Source organism: Tympanuchus pallidicinctus, unplaced genomic scaffold (assembly GCF_026119805.1).
Source record: "Tympanuchus pallidicinctus isolate F22 unplaced genomic scaffold, pur_lepc_1.0 scaffold7, whole genome shotgun sequence".
In the NCBI taxonomy this organism is placed as follows: domain Eukaryota; kingdom Metazoa; phylum Chordata; class Aves; order Galliformes; family Phasianidae; genus Tympanuchus; species Tympanuchus pallidicinctus.
The window spans coordinates 872388-892488 of record NW_026294791.1 but is presented as its reverse complement, the minus strand read 5'-3'; the positions used below and the strand labels follow the sequence as shown (position 1 = coordinate 892488).

At 43.8% G+C, this 20101-nt stretch overlaps 1 protein-coding gene across 10 annotated transcripts in view; it reads left to right on the top strand.

Moving 5' to 3' along the window:
* Positions 1–20101, top strand: part of LRRC7 (leucine rich repeat containing 7) — a 185278-nt gene that overhangs the window by 142905 nt on the left and 22272 nt on the right. For 9 of the 10 annotated variants that reach the window (XM_052666829.1, XM_052666830.1, XM_052666835.1 and 6 more), the window contains 7 exons: positions 855–927; positions 3566–3695; positions 4077–4192; positions 12340–12409; positions 13992–14091; positions 14785–14909; positions 19040–19240. In XM_052666829.1, the coding sequence (XP_052522789.1) occupies positions 855–927; positions 3566–3695; positions 4077–4192; positions 12340–12409; positions 13992–14091; positions 14785–14909; positions 19040–19240 (815 nt within the window). The remainder of the gene's footprint in view (positions 1–854; positions 928–3565; positions 3696–4076; positions 4193–12339; positions 12410–13991; positions 14092–14784; positions 14910–19039; positions 19241–20101) is intronic. The other variant, XM_052666837.1, reaches the window with a different exon arrangement.

Sequence of the window (20101 nt, the reverse complement as noted above, 5' to 3'; positions counted from 1 at the left end):
GTGCTGTTGAAGCCTGGGTGTTTGTTGGAACATGTTGGCTTTTCAACAGAAATGTACTATGATGGAAGTGAGTAATGCTTCTGCTATCCCTTTGAAGTGTACTTTTCATCTGCTTCAGCTTTCATACTGTGGTGCATTCCACTTAATAATTAGCTGTATGTAAACAGTTAATTTATACTATAACCAATGCTGATTACAAATGTTTGTAAAGCTATTTTGGAGTTTCCAGAACTCCTTCAGAGCAAAAGCAGACTTTGAAATGTCAGCAACTTCCAGAAGGTGGGAATCTTATTTTCTGACTGTATCAAGCTCAGTTTCAGCCACTGTGATGCAATGATTTTCCTATCCTTTCTGTCTTTACCATTGTATCGATCTCCCTGTTTCACAGTGCAAAGCAGAAGTGTCATTCCCTGGATAAACGTTACCTAGTAATGCATCTGCTGACACTTCAATATCTAGCAGTTCTCTTAACAAAAAGAATTAGCTGCATGCACAAGTGCCTTCAGGACTGATTCTGGTTGTCTGTTCCTACATATTGTGAAGCACTCACAGTGCAGCATTTACTTCAGATAGTTTTGCTGGGGACCTTCTGGGACCTGAGCACCTTTTAATCAGGCCACAGGGTACTATTCCTTTTTATTCCTCTCCACGTTTTTCAGCACTTCAGAATGCACTTAATATTGTACTTGTTGCATTTTGGCTCAACGTTTAATCTGCGCTGCATTGTAATGGGGAATATTTTCAATGGGGCAGGAATGTGTTTGTTTATTGTTTAACTGAGAATACTGGAGATTGCAGAAAGTTAAGATGAACGTGGAATACTTTTCTTCCCTCCTTCCTTTCCTGTTCTGCAGGGCTGCTGAAAAGGCTCACCACGTTAAAAGTGGATGACAATCAGCTCACAATTTTGCCCAACGCGATTGGAAAGTGAGTATCAAGGGAAATCTTTTCCCTTCAACTTGCTTTTTTTCTGACATCAAAAGTAAGACAAAGAAGATGCCCTGAATTACAAAATCATCCCCAAACGTGCCCCTGGCACACAGCTCGTCACGCCGACACGTGGAGCAGCTTCTCTGGACTTACAGTGGCGTAAGCGATGGGAAGGTGAAATGTACCATGTTGTTCAAGACAAAGGATGAAGCGGTGTTTTTGGTGTGAATCACTTGCAGTTTGGATGATTAGAGCAACAAAAGTAGAAGAAAGATAAGAACTGGGGGGATGGCAGTTTCCATAGCAACAGCCGGGACTGATGTTGGAAGGAAGATGGCTGTATACCACATACATATTAAGGTGCCTTAAAATATTGCAGGAGCATAAATGAAAAAGCCATGCCAATTTTGTGGGTGTATGCATAAAAACAGTGAAAATACCATAAAAGCACTGATTTGCTGAAGTTTGATCAGATACTGCATGATCTTTGGTGCAAAATACCACGTGGTGCTGCTGCGCACAGAGCTTTCCTCTGCTGCCTTGGTGAGTTGCCTGCCTGAAAGCCACAGCTTGCTGTAAAACTCAAAGCAGGTCCAGGCCTTTCCCCAAAGCAATACAAAGAACCAGCTGCCTTGCTTTGGAGTGTGATTATTCTGCCATTCCTGGAAGAAGGTCTTTGATTCGATTTATAGCTTCGCATGGCACACATCCCTTCCAGCAGAGAATTGCACAGTGAGATCTCCAGAGTAGAAATAATCTCTAACCTCCATAGCCAGCGCTGTCCCACTCCTGAGCCCATTCTATAGTAATAGTCTCAGTGATAATTTTGTTGTTTACATGGCATCAGAGAAAATAGTGGACAGTGAAAACTGCAGCAACTGAAACCCGAGGTTTGGCTTCCTGCAATGCACTTCTTGTAGTGCTTTATATTGATGTGATATTAATGGGGTGCATTAAAAGTTGGCTGCATGGGTGATAAAATGGAAATCTGGTTGTGCAGCAATCGCTTCTGACAGTGAGAGCTGACGAGGCTCAAAGCTGTGTTGGACACTGCAGGAAAGTTGATGTTGTGTCCAACGTCACCTTTAGCAATTCTGGGAGTCATTCTTTAAAAGCTGTCATGTCAGTATTTTCTTACGGATTGCATTGTTCAGGTTGAAGGGAATTCCATCTTTTTTTTTCTTGCTTGGTATCTGTTCAGTACTATTTGTTGAGGATCCACAGTTGTGTTGTAAGAGATGTGTGCTGCTGCTCAGAAAGGTGTGACTGCAGAACAGCAGGTTGATCACCCAATATTACCACGTTATTTTTAAATGTAGCACTTTCCCTCACTTAATGAGGACGGTGTCTCCCACATCAAAATGAACTTCCTTTCTCTGACTCATCCACTTGGATAGTTTCCTACTGGGCCTCTTTCTCCATAATGATAGGCACGGTACCCACTGCAGAGTGTATTATTCTCACACAAAGATTAGCAATGTGGAGGAGGGAATTCTCCCTCCAGAGACCAATTTCCTGATGAGCCACGGAGCATTTCAGCGCTGCCTGAGTCAGTGTTGTTAGCAGTGAACTGCCACCCTCATTTTTGGCAGGCGTGTTTGGAGCACAAGCCTGCAAATGGCATTTGGAGTTGGACCTGCAAGATGCTATGCTCAGCAGACTCAGCTTAGTAAAACACTTAAGCATATATTTATCTTTCCCTTGTTTGATAGCATCAGAGGATTTACATAAAGGGCTTTAGGAATTGGACCCGGGGCAGGAGCCTGTATCCACAGGACCTGATTGAGCGCCCCTGCTTCTGCTTTCTGGGTATAAAGGTTGCAGCCCATGCAACTGATTTTTGTCTGTTCTTCTAAATTCAGATCATTCTTCTATAGATTTCAAGCCCAAGAAGACATTAAAGTTAATACATTACAGCTAATGAAATTTCAGATAAATCAGCATGATTGGAATTATAGCAGTTATTCTCAACACAGCGTTCATCCACAAGCCGTGGTGAATGGTAAATCACTTTCTGAACTAAATGCTTTGCAATGGTGGTTACAGATACAGCACACTTTCATGAGGACTTTGTTGCTTTTGTTGTGGCCATCTTCATTTGTTTACTGATGAAGTCACCAGGAAGAACAGAAGCTGAGAACATCCATGCCAGACAATATCTTTCAAATAAAGTCAAGTCACTCTTGACCATTACAGTTCAGTGGATGAGAGCTTCCAGTTTCCATTAGAAGCAGTTGTCCAACATTAGTTTTTCAATTCTTGAGCTTTTCTGGTTCCGTTATCATCGCATGCATCTTTAATTGAACAAGCTTTCGAGTTGGACTTCCCTCTTTCATGCACATATTTGGTATGAGCACCTGAGAGAAAAGCCACAGTACGCATGGAGCAAAAAAGGGCAGTAGAAGTGGGGAATGGTGGTATTCTCCATGAGTCCCAAAACTTTTATTCCATGGTTTGAATGAGCAGCACAATTAATGTTGTTACTGTAAACTTCTTGGGAAATCTGTAATAAATCCATCGTCGCGGCACAATGGCTGCAGAATTGTGATGATTCGAAACTTCCAAAGGTTTTAGATGGCAAATTTTTGTTACTTAATTCCCACACAGCATCTAACAAGTGCGTTTACAATTTCAGTTTATCTTTATTAGAAGAATTTGACTGCAGTTGCAATGAGTTGGAGTCGTTACCTTCTACCATCGGTTACCTTCACAACCTGAGGACGTTGGCTGTGGATGAGAATTTCCTTCCTGAGCTGCCCAGAGAAGTGAGAAGCTGATTCTGTTTCCAAATTACGTCAGAGTGTTTTGTGATAGGCCTCAGATTTCATCCCTGTTAAGGCCGTAAAAGCAACTAATTTACTGCAAAAGCAGTAAAGTGGTAAAAATCAAATTAACGATTTGATTTTTATGCAAAAGCATATTGATTTTTATTGCTGGGAAGCAGCAGTGCAGGTAGCAAAGTGCATTTCCCTGATGTTTCTGTCAAAAGACAGTGTTTTCTGACTCTGTTTTGTATTCTTTGTCATTTATATGGGGAAAAAAAAAAAGATAATTTGGCCACCTTCTGATGTGGAGTGAATGATGATAATGTTTTTCAGAGTGAGTGTTATTATATCTTTGCTTTTTTTTTTTTCTCATTCTCACAGATTGGAAGTTGCAAAAACGTAACGGTGATGTCCCTGCGCTCCAACAAACTGGAATTTCTTCCAGATGAAATAGGTCAGATGCAGAAGCTGAGAGTGTTAAACCTGAGTGATAACAGGTATGGTTCAGATCGTGTTCCTAACTCGCGTTGTGAGAATATGTTTTAAAAAAATAGCTATTTCTTTTTAGGCATTTGTTAAATTATATTTCTATAATATATGTAGATGCATCCAAAGCGTATAAAATTGTATTTATAAATACTTGAAATTTTTAAACTATAGGGAAAAATATCCTGATTAATCTTCATGGTTTGGTTTTAATTCTACTGGCATCCAAAGCAAAGTTGGAACGGGACAAGGATCTGACTCTCAGTGCTCTATCAGAGATGAAATGCTGCTTGTTTACTTTGTCTGCTGCTGTTTCCACGTGAAAGTGAGATATTTGGCTTTAAAACTGGATGCAGTTTTATAATTCAGTGTTGTGCGCCCTGATAAGGAAATTGTGACAAGCTGCTGTATGAGATCATTACATGCCAGCATGTGAAATACCACCCCATCTCCACCGAAATCAAAAGAAAATGTTCTGCTCCCTTCAGGGGGGCGAAGGTCCTGCCAAAAACCAACAGAACCCCACCAGGTTCTGTTCTCATGCACATGGCTGTTCTGAGAAATGCAGTGCTTACTGTGAGGCTTTCTTGGTCTGCATCCTGTGCTCCGACTGCCATCAGAAATGACTTTTCCATGGAATTTCCAGATCAACGTGCTCCAAGAACGTGTTCATAGTGTGTGAACACTCTTCTGTTTCAACTACTTATCACTCGTATCCAGTAAATATCTGGGGAAGCACTTTGTGTACCTGGTCCAATTTACTGTCAGCAGTCTTGTGAAATTGAGGCTGACCAGAAAGTATAAAATCAAGTAATGTTGAAACCCTTGTAATGCATCTATTCATAATGGTTCACTTAATTCCATTAGATCATTTTCCTCGCTGCAATTGTGTATCATAAAATACATTATGTACAGACTGGTATGTAAAGCTAAACTGAACTCCAGGTTTGTGGAAACCGCCTGAGTCCCAGAATCAGATCTTAGATCTTGACCTTGGGTTTCAGGTCCCAGTGCTTTCCAGGGACGTGGGTGCTCTGTCCCATCAGCACACCGCAGTGCTGGGGGTTTGTGCTCCTACCTGTGCTCCTGCAGCCTGAAGCTGTGTTTCAGGCACATTTTGAGTTCTTTCTTTTCCAGCATTCTCCCCAGCACAGCAGTCAGCTTCCCCACACTGCTCTGCATCCACCTGCCCTGTCCTGTCCTCGCTCAGTTTTGTCCAGACAGCTGGGGGTCCTGAATGCATAGGGATGCAGGTGAAAGCAGCCTGTCAGACACGTGTTGAGTTTTCAGATGGGTGCTTCCAGTGGCAGCCCCACCTTAATGCACACAGCCAGCTGGAGGGGCAGCAGGGCTGTCAGAGCACCTCAGTGTGCTTTGGAGATGCCAGGGAGCTGCAGCTGTCGTACCTCCCCTGGCACATCAAACCACTCTAAGCTGGATCGCTTGGACCTGTTATTAGGCCATGAATGTGCGTTGAGGAAGAAGAAAACTACTCTCTCTTTTTTTTTTTTCTTTTTTTTCTTTTCTTTTCTTTTCTTTCTTCGCTTCTTTCTTTCTTTCTTTTTGCTGAGTCAGCTGCAGATTTCAGCCTATGACTACATCTGTAATTACTGCTTTCTGAGCCCTGTTACTGGGGTGACAGGGAGGGGGTGGCTTGCTGCTGGGAGAAGGCAGCAGAGGTGTAGGAGTATGCCAGGTCTCCTGAGCAAGCTGACCTGACAGCTGGCTGCCATGAAAGCAGCACTCCTGCCCAGCTGCCTTTTTCTCTGGCTGCCCAGAGATAACAAAGCAGTGGGATTTCCATTGTGGAGTAAACACTGAGACTGGCATCTCGGGGTGTTCCTTAGGCTGGGGCGTGGAGATCACTGTCCTTCCCGCTCCCCTTTCTTGCTGGCTAATAGCCCTACATCTCCTTGTGCTTTCTCAGGGCTACTCAGAGAAGTGGCTGGGATGGCCTGACTCCCTAAAACTTCTAGGAGTGATCTATCTTGTTGTTGTGGTCACATTCTAACTTTCCCCACATATTCAGTTTGCTCCCAGTGGCGTCTAGCAAACACCAAAGGCAGTTGAAGGTACACGGTGGCTGTGCACCAAGGCAGGAAGGAGGGGAGGGCAGGAGAAGGCAGCCTTTCCTCACTGGGGTGGGAAGCTGTTCTCTCAACTCAACCTGAAAAGCTGTGCAGTGAGTTGCAGCCATCAGAAAGCTAGCTGGAGAGTGGTCTGAACTAGAAGAGGTAGGAACAGTTGAATTATCTCACAGAGATTCCCTTCTCCTGAGGGGCCTGGGGGAATTTTTTCCTGCTTTGTTGGCATCAGTTCCACCTGAGGTTGGTTGTTGCTGACACACTGTGACCATGCTGATTTCTTTTTTTTTGTGGAACTTCCTACCTTAGTGAAACGGATGTTCCAAAGTTTCAGCGCCGAAGAGTTTGCACAGAGCTCAGATGCAGTCTTAATGCCGGATCCTTATTTATTCATTTGGTCTTCTCCATTTTCATATGTATGTTAGCAGTAAGGCAATATCCGTTTCTTCTTTGAATGAGTCCACGTATACATGCTAATAAGGACTGTACTCGGGCTCTGCTTGTGGTTAGGAACTTTTCCAGGTTATCATAATACTTTTGCCCTTCTGCTCTTCCTTCTTCAGATATGACAGAGAAGGTAGAGCACATCAGCTCTTTCCCTTTGGGCCATTGGAAGAAGATACACAGATGTGCAGGCAGAGCAGAAAGACAATTCTAGATCCAAGGTGCCTCTGCACTTGCTTTGTACTATGGCGTGGAGCTCCTGGGTCAGGGGTCAGGCTTCTCCCTGGCAGCCTGTTCTGAGACCTGCTGAGCCCTGGACTCTGCAGGCTCTGCTGCTAAGGAAGACCCATTCACACTACATACTGCTCTGACAGAATCTTTTGCATGAGACCTCCAATTTTTACCCAAACCTTCTGAGGATTGGCAGTCACTCCTTGCACTAACAACAAATGGGGATGGACTGTGCATATGATCATAGATTTCCTTTAGAATTTGTCTGTCCATTCTGTGTGACTTTTTTGCTCCTGACTCTGGAGAGGATTTCATGTCCGTCCTGTTAGGCTGCTCGTGCAGCTTTGCATGTTAATTTCAGAGGGAGCAGACTCTGCTGCTGTGACTGTCAGCCCGTGCTGGATGTTTGAGGATTGTCATGGATATATAGTTTTACAAAGGGGTTGCAGTCTTTCACTGGGGATCTGCCCACTGCAGGTTCCTCCTAGTGAATAACTTAGATCAGAGCCATCTCCTTCTATTTTGTCACATGCCAAATTTTACCTACAGTGTCTACAGCAGTGGCTGAACTGGCATGTCCAGTAGCCCCTTAGGTCATTGTCTTTATCCCAGTGAGTTTCTCTGCTGGTAGCTGGGCTACTTGAGTGTTTCTTGTGAGATGCCATTTTTCCACAAAAAGTGTTCTATCTGGATACGTTCTTCATGACGTGGGGAGTGCAGTCTGGCTCCAGGCACGCAGAGTGCAGAGGTACTGGTGGCTTTGAACTTGCCAAAGTGCTTGGAACGTTGTCAGTCTGCTCTCCAAATGGTCGTGCATACAAGGTATGATGGACAACTTAGCTGTGAAGTAGCACGTGATGAGGAAAAGCCCCATCCTTTGCACTGCCTGGAGCTCGTCTGCTTATGAATATAAAATACCTACGTTTTTCATGTGCAGGATTTTCCATTAAGTTCTCATTGGATATCTTTCAGAAAAGAGGCAAACATGACAAACAATACACTCAGGCTAAAATGAATCTTAATTTTTTTGTGAGCTGACATATTTTGCTCGAAGGTGGGTCAGTGTTTGGAGTCCCTCCCTAGCCTTTTCAATACTACGGTTTCAGCTACTACAGGTTTTCACTCTTGTTTTGTCTTCTGAAGGCCCTCAGTGATTTAAGATGGACCTTGTTCATTTGAATTGACCAGAAGCTACCTTTTAGTTTCAGGATTTTCTACAGGTATTCATATCATAACTCAACTTCAACCAGATAATTACACTCCAGCTTTTCTTTCCCATGCCTTACGCACTAAGACTGTATCTATCCTTCTCATCTCTGTAGCTGGGAGCCCTCTGTCCTTTTATCTTTACAGGTCCAAACCTTTTCATCCCTTTCACAGACTCTTCATCCCCAGGAAACGCAGCATTTTGTTGTTACTACGTAATAAAAGGCAGTGGTGGACTGAACCCCAACTTGCCATCACATTGCTAAGTGGAGTCTAATGAGGGTTAGTGTGCATCTGACCGGAGCATAGGTGGCTTCACACACCTTCCTGTGCATTCAGGAGAGTTTTGATTCCAGTTACCTGCAGTGCAACTACCTGGGGATTCATCCTTGCCTTTGCCAGGCATCTCTGGTGCTTCAAGAGCCAATGCACATCTGATAATGTAGTTGTGCAGTTACTGATGCATGAAAGATGCAGAGACTTCCACCGTGTAGCGAGTCCCTGGGGGGAGCTGCTTGGATTCGCTCACTGCTAAGAGTGCACGTGGGATTCGTTCAAAGAAAAAAAGATGTCTTACCAGTAACCGGTGTTCTTCACAGTGTGTAGTCCACAGATACATTTGTCTTCCATCTGCTTCTCCTCTCTCCTCAGAGTCCTTCCAGGTCTGAGTCCTGTGATTGAGAGGTAGAATTGTTAGAATGTACATTTGGGCTACACTTCTCAAAGAGCATCGGTTACTGGTAAGTAACCTTTCTTCTAGTTTTAGATTGTTCTTACAGAAGAGCTTAACCAGTCATCACCTTTCTGTATTTGCATTGCTTGTGATTCTGTCCCGGGGTCACAGCTTGACTGCTACACTGAGTATCAGGAACAGAAGTTGGATGAAACAAGCATAAGATCGCGTTGCGTTCCAAAATGTAGGACTGTTCCTTGGTGTATCTTTTCCTGTTCAGTTATTTGTACAGCATTGCTTATTGACAAAGAGGTAATTGCTTCTGGCCATTAACATCCTCCAGTGTTTTTGTGAGCAGTAAATGAAAGAGTTAATATGAATTATGTTCTTTTGAACTTTCACGCTCTGAAAACCCTGTTATCATCCATTTGCTGAGCATGACCATGGAGAGCTGTCCCTGGCTGGGCTACTCTGAATTACCCCGGTGTCTTCATTCCAGCACATCATAACGCACTGATACAGCACTTCCTTGAGGCTGGGGGTCACAGGGTGCCAATAGCTTGGTGCTCAGGGATGTCCCTTTAAAAAGTGCCATTTTGCTTTAGTTTGTTTTCACTCACCTCGAGGACGTCAAAGGAAAAATTTTCTTTTCTTATAAGAAAACGTTACCTTTGTGAAAATTAAACCGTGTGAGAAGGACGCGTGCATCTCGTGCTGTAGTGGCTGCTGGAGGTCAGAGGTGTTTTGCTGAAAAATCAGTTGGTGCTTCAGAGCTCAACTTATGAGAAATATTTCTGCTAATAACCTTTAAGCTTTAGCATGGTTTCATATGTACTTCAACCTAATACAAATACAGAAAATATCTGTAACACTGAGAGATTATTTTATGATCACATCTAGCTCTTCGTACAACTCAGTTTAAAAGATTCCAAACTGAAGTTAATAGTGATTTAAAAATGGCAGAGAAATGAAACTTGTTTGTGGAAGAAAGTGTGTGCAGTGGAGTGTTAGACCCAGTGTCTGTGTTCCAGAGGGCTGGAGGGGTCCCTGCCTGCAGCCCCTGGGTGCCCCCAGGCTGCCCCCAGCCCAGGCTGCCCCCAGCCCAGGCTGCTGCACGGTGGTTGCTCTGCCCCAGGCCAGCAGCAGCTTCCAGCAGGGCGTTGTTTGCTCCGTAATAAGAAAAGGTTCTTTTGGTACAGTGTAATTTGCCCCTTACTTGTAAGTTAATTAATTTGACCATCTTCTCAATGAATTATCTATGCACCCATTAAAGTTTAATCTAGAATTGTGGATATATTTTCTTAGTCTTATAAAACTGATTATGCATGTAGCTTTCCATGCTCTCTAGTGAGATCTTTCAGTATTTAGTATAAAAGAAAAGCTCTTTGTTGAGCAGCACAGTCATAAACTTTCCATGTCTTTGTACTACTATCTGATTGCAGCCACATGTTAGGTGCATGGAAGCAGAGCAAACCAATCACGTTGTCTGTGCTGCTGAAAGGCAGAGGAGAAAGCCAAATCTTTAATCCAGGTTTGTGACTTAGTTCTTTGGAACCAGTGGAATTATGCTGATGCAGGCCAAATAGGATCTGGCCCACAGTCTGGAAAGTAAACATAAGTAAATGTAAAGTAGATGAAGCTGCATCTATGCATAACATTGGAGGCGCTTTGTAACAGTGGTACGACCTCATTTTGGCTGATGAACAGTTATGTATTTACCTTTGGTGGTCAAACTAATCCAGTGTAAGCAGCAAGTACAGCAGGCCCTGTTCTGAAGTGTGCAAAATGCAAAACCTCTCTTGGTAATTCTGTTGTTCATGAAAGTCAGAGAGATGCAGCTGTGTTGTTACTGCAGATAGGGGGGAAATGTTGATGAACTTCACACAGTTGAAAAGCAGTCATGAATTTCAGTGTGGAAAAAAAAGTTGCAGTCAGAAAAAGAGGCTGGGTTTCATTTTGATGGCAGATTGTCAAAAATCAGCGCTGATTTTGGGTGCCTCCATTCACTGATCTCTGATTTGACATCTTTTCTCCTTAACGGCACCTCAGAATCAATCCTCTTCAGACACTTAAAGCAAGGTGTTGGGGCTTCTGACCATTACAGATGAAGAACTCTGTGTTTGGTTTGGCTGGAAATGTAAAACCAGCCCGGGGATTCCCTTGCCACACATCATTTCTGCTTACCAGGTGTGTTCTCCCTCTGATACCCCTCACTCAACTGGAGTGAGCTGGGAGCAGCAGCAGCAACCTCTGCAGAGGCTGCGTCCCAAAGGCAGAGCAGTAAAGGTGTCACTTGAGAAGCCACTTCTTGTCTCTTTATACAGAAAAAAAAGATCTGAGTAAAATGTCCAGATAACCACGATTGAAGAACCAAACCGTTGTGCTGTGAGAGCCTGCTTGTCACCTCTGTGCATAAAGAACATCTCCATCTGCGCTGCTCCAGAGATGATGTATGCATTTTAAGATAGCATTGAAAACCAAATCTCAGGAGGTTCAGAGACTCTCCTGGTGTTAATTATAGGTTTAAACATGCAAGCACTTGTAAAAGCACCCTGATCTATGCAGGTATTTCATAGCACACTGAGTATATACACCTTCATGTCAATTTATTTCACTTGTACAGGGACATCACCTTTAGGATAAGGTATTCTTATTGAAATCACAGTCTTCATGACCGTAGGGATATTTCTGGCTATTTGTTGGTAGAGGGGCAGAGGGTTCTGCTGGCAGCTGCTTGTCTTTGCTGGAGGTTTGTCACTCTTTCTCCCTGTGCTATCAGTTCGCCTGCCCCTCAGGGAAGGGATTTACACCTCCTTTTTGTGGTTAGATCACAGTAAATGTTCTGCAGTCCTTCCTTTTGGCGGTCTGCTTCTTTTGGCAGCCCTCTGTAAGGCGGAGCGGGGCAGCAGCAGCGTGTGACCAGGGCTGCTCTGTGCTTTGAGATGGGCTGCAAAGAGAAAATACCGTGTTCAGAACAGGGTGCTTCCTGTGAAAGCATGGCTGGAGCTTCCACAGCCACCTCATCACCTCTTCCCTGCTCCCACGTGCAGATTGTTTGAGGCAAGGTATTCACATATATCATGAAAAGGCTTTTTTTTTTTTTTTTTACTGTTTTGTTTGATTTTGCCGTTTAGGTTCACTGTGAATTTGTCTTATTTTGATTTTATACCTGGCATTTCTGCAGAAATGAATTTCCCATTATCCTCGAGTAATTTGTGTTCCAAACTGTAACTGGTAAGTCAAAGGTTCCCTATGTCACCTGTGCTGAAAGCTGGTAGGACTTTGCTATACGTCCTGCTGGGACCAAATCTTTTCTGTGTTATAGGGTGTAAATATCTCCCTTAATGTGGAAGTACTTAAAGGGGAATCTCCTTAGTAAAATGCTGTATTTTAACAAAATCTGAGAGAAAATAAAGATAAGAAATGATAGCACTTTTAGTCTGATCAAGCCAATCATGCTGTGTATCGAAGGAATTTATGTAGCAGTGAGGGACTCACGCTGTTCCCTTCTCATTTACAGGCTGAAGAACTTGCCATTCACTTTTACTAAACTCAAAGAACTTGCAGCTTTGTGGCTTTCTGACAACCAGGTAATGGCTTCCAGCGTTCATAATTTCTTTAGTAAGGTACAGGGGCCATGAATGAGGTCTGTAGCCATACATCACTGCAGCAGAGCTTTAGAAGAGGTCTGTCCCAGCCCAGGTGCTACTTTCCTACCAAGCTGTAGGCAGTCCTGGCTGGCATTCTTTATCTGGGTAAACTTGCCATTGCTGGGCTTATTGCTTGCTGCTAACTAGCCTTCTGTGCCCTGATAAAAGTAATAGACAGTGATCAGAATTATCAAGAGAATGTTCTGTAAACAGAAATCCAAGAGGCAAGGCTTTGTTCTCAGCCTTGCTCTTAGTTTGTCCCATTCCTTATTCGTCCCTACCCCTCCATTTTTGTCTTCTGCCTTTTCCTGTCCATGCTTCCCTTCCTGCATATTTCTGACTCCAGTGAAGCCAGTGAGAGTTTAAATGTACAGAAGATGCACAACAACTCTCAGTCTTGTTTTAGAGAATATTCTCATTTAAGTTCCTCTTAATTTTAGATATGCCTTCCTTAGTTCCAGGGAGCTCAGTTCATGTGGCATTACCATTAATTCCTTAGGTAACAGCTACCCAGCATCTGAGCACTAGAATAAGTCCCCATCAGTCCTTGCAATATTGGTGGATAGGATAATTTTGCAGTTCCAGAATGTGATTAAGTGGAGACAAATTCAATTTGTACAGCTTTAGACAAGTTCAACATACCTAGCAGGTTTTAATAATTGCAGTAAGTTCTCATAGTGTCATCTTTCCCACCCTACAATAAAGCCCAGCATCAACCATTACATCTCCTTAACTGAAGCTGAGGAGCATACTGATGCTGCTGGGAATGAGTCCCTCCTGTATCTGTATGAGGCAGCCACAGGAGCTGGGCTGTGCTGTGCTGCCTGCAGCATGCCATCCACTGAGGCAAAGCAAAGGGACAGCTGCATCAGTGCTTTGTTGCATTTCCCCTTCAATTTAGTTTTTGCTTGTATGGCTAAGAAAAAGGCTTCAAGCTGAAGGGAGGGGAGACAGTCTGGGAGGATTAATATACAAAGATGAACAAATTTTCAAGCACTAAATTAGGATTCTAATTTCTCTTATTTCCATAAAAAATGCCCCTACGCATCCACCAAACACACACTTCCAACTAAGCAGGCAATGCTTTTTCAGCATTTTGACATTAGTGATCAGGTTTAGATCACCTTCTAATCCATGAACTGTGACAGTCCCTCCTGGGTGCTGCATTACAGCACATCAATAATGACAGCCAGCTGAGTAGAACTCAGTGTTGCCTCCATGCAGCTGGCACCAGGAGCACCTCACAGTTGCAGGACCCACTCCTTGGGCATCCTGGCTTAAAGCATGCAGCCGGTATTTCTGGTGTTAGAGATCATATGGTGATCCTGGAGTTACAGGCAGACTGAGGAATGGGAGAGGTAGAAGTGCCACCAAACACCGTTGGCTTGGCCCATGGAGAGGGTTCTTTCCATTCAGAATTTTGGTTATTCCTGTGTTTTCTGCTTGTTGCCTGCTAAAACTCTGTCCTGGCTAACAGACGTGCTCTCAGTGACCAGCTCTTTGTTTTGCCTTTCCCACGCAGTCCAAGGCTCTCATCCCCCTGCAAACTGAGGCTCACCCGGAAACGAAGCAGAGAGTTTTGACTAACTACATGTTTCCCCAGCAACCCCGCAGCGATGAAGGTAAAACACCATCAGCCTTCCCCCCTGAGGCAGCAGCAGGCTGTGGGGCCTGGGGGCTCAGCGGTGGCTCTGTGCAGCAGTGTCTGTGCCTCCTCCAGCTGTGCCTCCTGAAGCCAGCGGTGTGCACAGAGCAGCCCATGTGCTGCCATGCACCAAAGGCTCCTGCTTCCAGCCCATTGCTCTCAGAGAGGAGTGGGGGCACCTCCTGGAGCCCCAAGGGCGTCCGACTTGTTGGCCTGCCTGGGCTGCACAGAGAGAACAGGAATTGCCTTGGGCTGCCTATAAAATATCCACTACTGTTAATGTTTATTAAAAAAAAGAAAAAGGGGTAAGAAAAGTGTAACACAGCAAGTTGGACACAGACAAAGGGTCACAGGGAGCAGAGCTGTGAGCCTGACAAAACCAGGCCTTGGCTCTGAAGCCCCTGCATCCCGGTAGAGAGCCTCCATGCTCCTCCTCCAGCTGTGCCCCAAAGCCCTCTTGCTCTCCACCATTCTCTCTGTGATCTGAGCATTCACGTTTATTTTTAATGGTGTTTTTCGTTATGACTTCCATTGCCCCCTCAACAGTTTTGAGACAATGATCCAACGTTTCAGGATCACCCAAGAGCTTCTCTTTTTAGGTGATTTCCAGTCTTTGCTGAGGGCATTAATCTCTTGTTCTGTTGCATTGCCGCTTGCAATTTAACTGTAGATTTCCAGTCAGACAGTGATAGCTTCAACCCTACTTTGTGGGAGGAGCAGAGACAGCAACGTATGACTGTTGCCTTTGAATTTGAAGAAAAAAAGGAAGAGGAGGAAAATCCAGGGAAAGTTAAGGTATGGGGTTTTTTTTTGTTTGTTTGTTTTGCATTCACATATTAGAGACAGAGTCCAAAATACAGATGCTGAATTGAACTATTTCTCTGTTCTGAATAATGAGAAAATACTTGGCCGCATTTCATAAGCATCCCTGTTTTCTCTGAGGTGCACAGAACTGGAATTTTGCGGTTATTTTCCACACAGAATGACTGGGATAGCAGAAATCAGTCCAAACCCACAGGCTGAGCGTTGGGCACCTAATGGGGCACCCATTTCATCACTAAGACAAAATGCACACAGAATGCTGGGGACTTGGGATTACTCTCCAGCCACATCATTCTTTAGAAATATTTAGGTGCTGTGGGGATTCCGTATTCCTCTCCAGGTGAAAGCTGATGAGAGCTGTTAATAATAAATATCTAATATCCCATTTAGATCTTGCTGGGAAAATTGATTTTTTGTTTAAATATTTTTCCTAATCAGGAGTTTTCACTTAACTCTTGCAACCAAATATAATTGTTATCTACGCTACTGCTTTAATACTTTAGCAAAACAGAAAATGAATTAAAAAAGCAATCTGACTCACAATAAATAGATGAAACTGAAGTTTTACCCCACATGAACTTCAGATTTATAGCCTATGTGTGGAAAGCAGAGTTCCTGGGAGTTTCACATTGTTCCACTACTTCTTGTTAAAACTTTGACTGTGAGTAACATGTCCAGGTGTGCAAAAATGTTCACAGAGAAATAGATAATTTTAAGATTGTAGATGGATTGATTGCTTACCTTTTATTTGCGAGCATTGTTTTTGGTATTGAAATGTAATATAAGAAATACATTGCGTAGCCATTTTGGTTTTAATATATTTCAGAACTCTATGGATGACTGAAACCAATGCTTCCTTTGAGTAAGCTATTTCTGTAGACAAACAAAATCCTTCATTCAGCTAATGCTGTTCCTATAGTCGAGTTTGAGTGCTGCCATCTGCTGTGTGGGAACTGGGGAGGCAAATGCTGCTGAGCCCAGTGCCGCATCTTGGGGTGTCCCAGAAGCAGCCCTGGACACACAACCCACCCTATGCCTGGGGATGAGCTGAGGACAGCCTGCCCTGTCCTGTCCTTCCTGCTGGGATGAGGGGCTTTGCCACGTGGGTGAGCCGTGGCCTGCAGGGCTGCTCTGTCCCCGATGTTTGGCTTGGCAGCTGAAGCCAAGGTGGCATTTACCCTTTGGGCCACTGTAGGGGAAGAGCCCAACGCTAAAATATATTTTCTGGAGTTCTTATTTACCTGTTTTCACTCCCACCTGTGGAGAGAATGTAAACCAATGATCAGCGCGAGTCTTATTTCTGCACAAGATTCCTCGATTTCCATATATAATCATAGAGCCATAAAATTATAGAATGGTTTGGTTGGAAAGGACCTTGCAGACCACCAAGCTCCAAGTAGGGAACATTTCCCACCAGCTCAGCTGCCCAGGGCCACCCCCAGCCTCGGGCACCTCCACGATGGGGCACCCACAGCTCTGGGCGGCAGTGCTGGGGCCTCCCTGCCCTCGTGGGGAAGAATTTCCTCCAAATCTCCTCTCTTCCAGTTAAAAGCCATTACCCCCTGTCTTTAGCTAAAATTCTCTGATGAGAGACCCCCAGCTTTCCTGCAGCCTCAGAGGCCCTGGCAGGCTGCAGTGGGGTCTGCCTGGAGCGTTCTCCTTTCAGCCCCCCTCCCTCAGCCCTTCTCTGCAGGGCAGGTGCTCCAACCCGGTGCTCTCCTCCATGATGATCCCGGTATCTCTTCATCAGAACAAAACTTTACCTTTTGGAGTTGACACCTTAGTCACTGCTTAAAGAAGAGTTATTAAACAGAAAGCTAAGCAAGGAGTTAGGAGCTGATCAGGTACGTCCTTCCATCGGTGCATCCTGAAGAGAGCGTTTCTCCTCTTTTCTATCTCTGTGTGTACACCAGATACCCATCACTACCAGGGACCTTATGGGATGAATTTGAAGGTTATCCCAAATTAGCAAGGGGTGGTTACCACAAACATTGTTTGCATTTTATAAAAGCACACGTGGTTTTCATTTTATGTATTTCATATTTAAAACTGACTTCCCATCCACGCTACATAACACCGATTTGAAGATCAACGTTATTCAACAAATTCTTCTTTAAAGAATTTTGAACTTTGATAATTCTCTTTTCAGAGTCGCTCTATTTTGGTGTCGCATTGACAGTTTTCTCTGCAGCAATATTTCTAAGTCAGCAATGAAAATATCTGCTTTCTAGTGCATAGCACCCACCACAGCTGCCAGTATTTTATGGTGTAATACGCCCAGCGATATCAGGCTCTTACTGAAATCCCTGTCTGACTTGCCTATCACATGGAAGTCCTTTAGTTAATTTCTCTTTGGCTAGTGCTTACTGAGGATTTGCTCTGTGACTGCAGTTCTATGCTTGTCTGTAGCTTTTGCATTGAAATCATGGCTCGGATTTTCTGAAAAAGCGATTGCCTCATTAGGCCACATCTGAAAATGATTTCTTTCAACCGTAAATCAACCACAGCCTTAGTAATGCTTTACAGACTTAATTTCTTTTTTTCTGTTGAAGTTCTTTATTAACATATGACATCATAGCCATACATTTTAACGTTTTATGTTAAAGTCATGTCAGAATCTATTATATGTAATGTTTATTCTACTGTGGCTCAGAATTATACGCTAGTATTTCATATAGCTTTATTTTCAAATCGATCGTGATTTTGCTTCCAAAATATTCCCACTGACAGACCATCATCATCTGAATCCAAAATTGCCCTTTTCCCACCTGTCACATGTGTAAAATCCAATGACTGTATGGTGACCTATTAAAAGCAAGCTCCCTTTGTTCACCTCATGTATGCAATTGGGTAAAACTTTGCTGTAAAGGCTTCTGCTTACTTATCACACAGCAAAGACAGACTAATTTCAAATTTCACAGCCTCACAAACAAGCTCAGTTATCCTGACACACTCAGCTTGCTCTGGGAGCTGCCACTGTTCTTCGCTGAAGGAAATTCAATTCAAAGTTGCTGCGTTCCCACCCCAAGTTCAGCCCTAGGAGAATGGCAGGTAGAGCCAGCACCTGCTGCATCCCAGGGGCTGTGCCTGGGGCCAGAGCTCCTGCCTATGGAAGGGCAGAGCAGCGGTGGGAAGCCTCCATCACGGGCAGCGTGCTGAGGTCAGGCTTTGTTTGATTCCTCAGCATCTCTCCTCGTGCCGGGATGTGACGTACAGCAGACAAAAGAGGTCTGTGACACGATGGGGAGCTATAAGGAGAGGCCAGCACCAGGTAGTAGGTCTCCTTCCCTGCTTGGATCGCTCCTGGCCTGGTAACCTGCCTCCCTGTCCACTCTGAGCAGTTTGCTGACAGTGCTGTGTCATGCCCCTCTTCTCCTGTTGCTCAATCCTGAGATTTTGTAGTGCTGTCTTCAAGCTGTGATTGATTTGGACTTGGATGACTGCAATATTTCTTTACTTCTGAGTGATAAAAACAAAAAGCTCAAAGTGTTGATTGTTGTAGGGAATCTGTAGGTCTGTCAGTCAAAGTACTGTTCAGTGTGACACGGGTTGACTTTTCTGTAGTGGTTTAAGTCTGTTTTCCTGTATTTCTGTATACTGGAGCAGAATTCACGTACTTGAGTGCATGTATGTACGTTACACATCTCAAAGAGCAAATAGATCCCAGTAGATCAGATTCCGTCCTCAGCTATTATAGATAATTCTGATTAATTCTGTATGCTGAGCATAGCTCAATTAGTTCTGCATTTGCATCAGTATCATTTTGGAGAAGTGTGATTTAATACGTTAGTACTCTCAGGCCAAGTGCAGAATTAAAATGCTATACTCTCCCAGGGTGAAAGGTAGGCTTGCAGGGAAGCATGCCCATCCATTATTTTATGTCACTGGAATTCCATCATAAGTTGCCACAGTGTAACCGATTGCCAAGTTTGGTCCAAGAACTGAAGAATCCGTGAGGGCTAGCTGTGTGTAACAGGCTACCTCAAATAGGCTAATAACAATTTGAGGAATTTGCACTTAGCCATAGTACTGTAACCATGGTTTTAGTTTGCATGCTGTTTTCATTTTGTATTTGTGCTTTAATTCTTTTTATGAATGTTCAGGTTGAAATAAATCTAAAACGTTATCCCACTCCATACCCGGAGGATTTAAAGAATATGGTAAAATCAGTTCAAAATCTGGTGGGCAAAACAAGCCATGGAGTACGGCCTGAGAACTCAGCACCAACCGCCAACACTGAACAAACTGTGAAAGACAAGTATGAGCACAAGTGGCCCATGGCACCAAAGGAGATTTCAGTGGAGGTAATGTAAAAGGATCGTTGTTCCTCTCAAGAGTTCAAGACGGGGTTTTAGTATAACTCCCTCAAATGCTGTGCTGCGTCTGCTGTGAGCTTCTTGCCTAATGCTTCTAGTTTAATTCTGCAAAGTAAACCTGGTTTTATACTGAGTTGCTCTTTCCTCAATACTACTAACATTTTCAGATTGAAGCTTTGATTTTAAATCTAGCTGGATCTGAATTTTTGTCTTGATATGTATCAGCTCTCTCCTAAATGTTACCACATGGCCAACTTGCCTATTGGTGAGAAAATGGAACTGACTGTGAGTTACGCCTCAGACTTAAATGTTTCTCTGCAACAATATGTAAATGAAAAATCAGTTTGTTCTGTTGACAGTGCTACACCATAAGGTTCTGCTTCTTACAATCCCATTGTGTGTAGTACAGAGCCTTGTCAAAAGTTAATGAAGCCAACAGAGGCGCCTCCTAACCGCAGGGAGCCATAGATCAGTGCTGCCCGGTGACTTCCAGTGTGTTGCACCACCCAGCCATGTGTGTTGGCCAGAAGTGGGACGGCACACATAGTGAGAGTTCTCTATTCTGACCTAACTGTATTTCATGAAAGGTAATTCCAAAATACTGCACAGACTTGTGCAAAGCTGACGTAAGCAGCTGCAGTTTGATCTGAGAGGACATCTGCTTATTGATGCCTTCATATTGACAGCTTACTTTACGTAGGTACGACTTACACGTAGGGGGAATTTCTCACTCTGGCAGTATTTACTGATAGGTTTTAAGGTGCTTGGACAGGTCTACAAACTGTATCTAACACAGAACACATGAACTATTTCCATCCTATCAACGTAGACGTGTTTTTCATCCTCCTT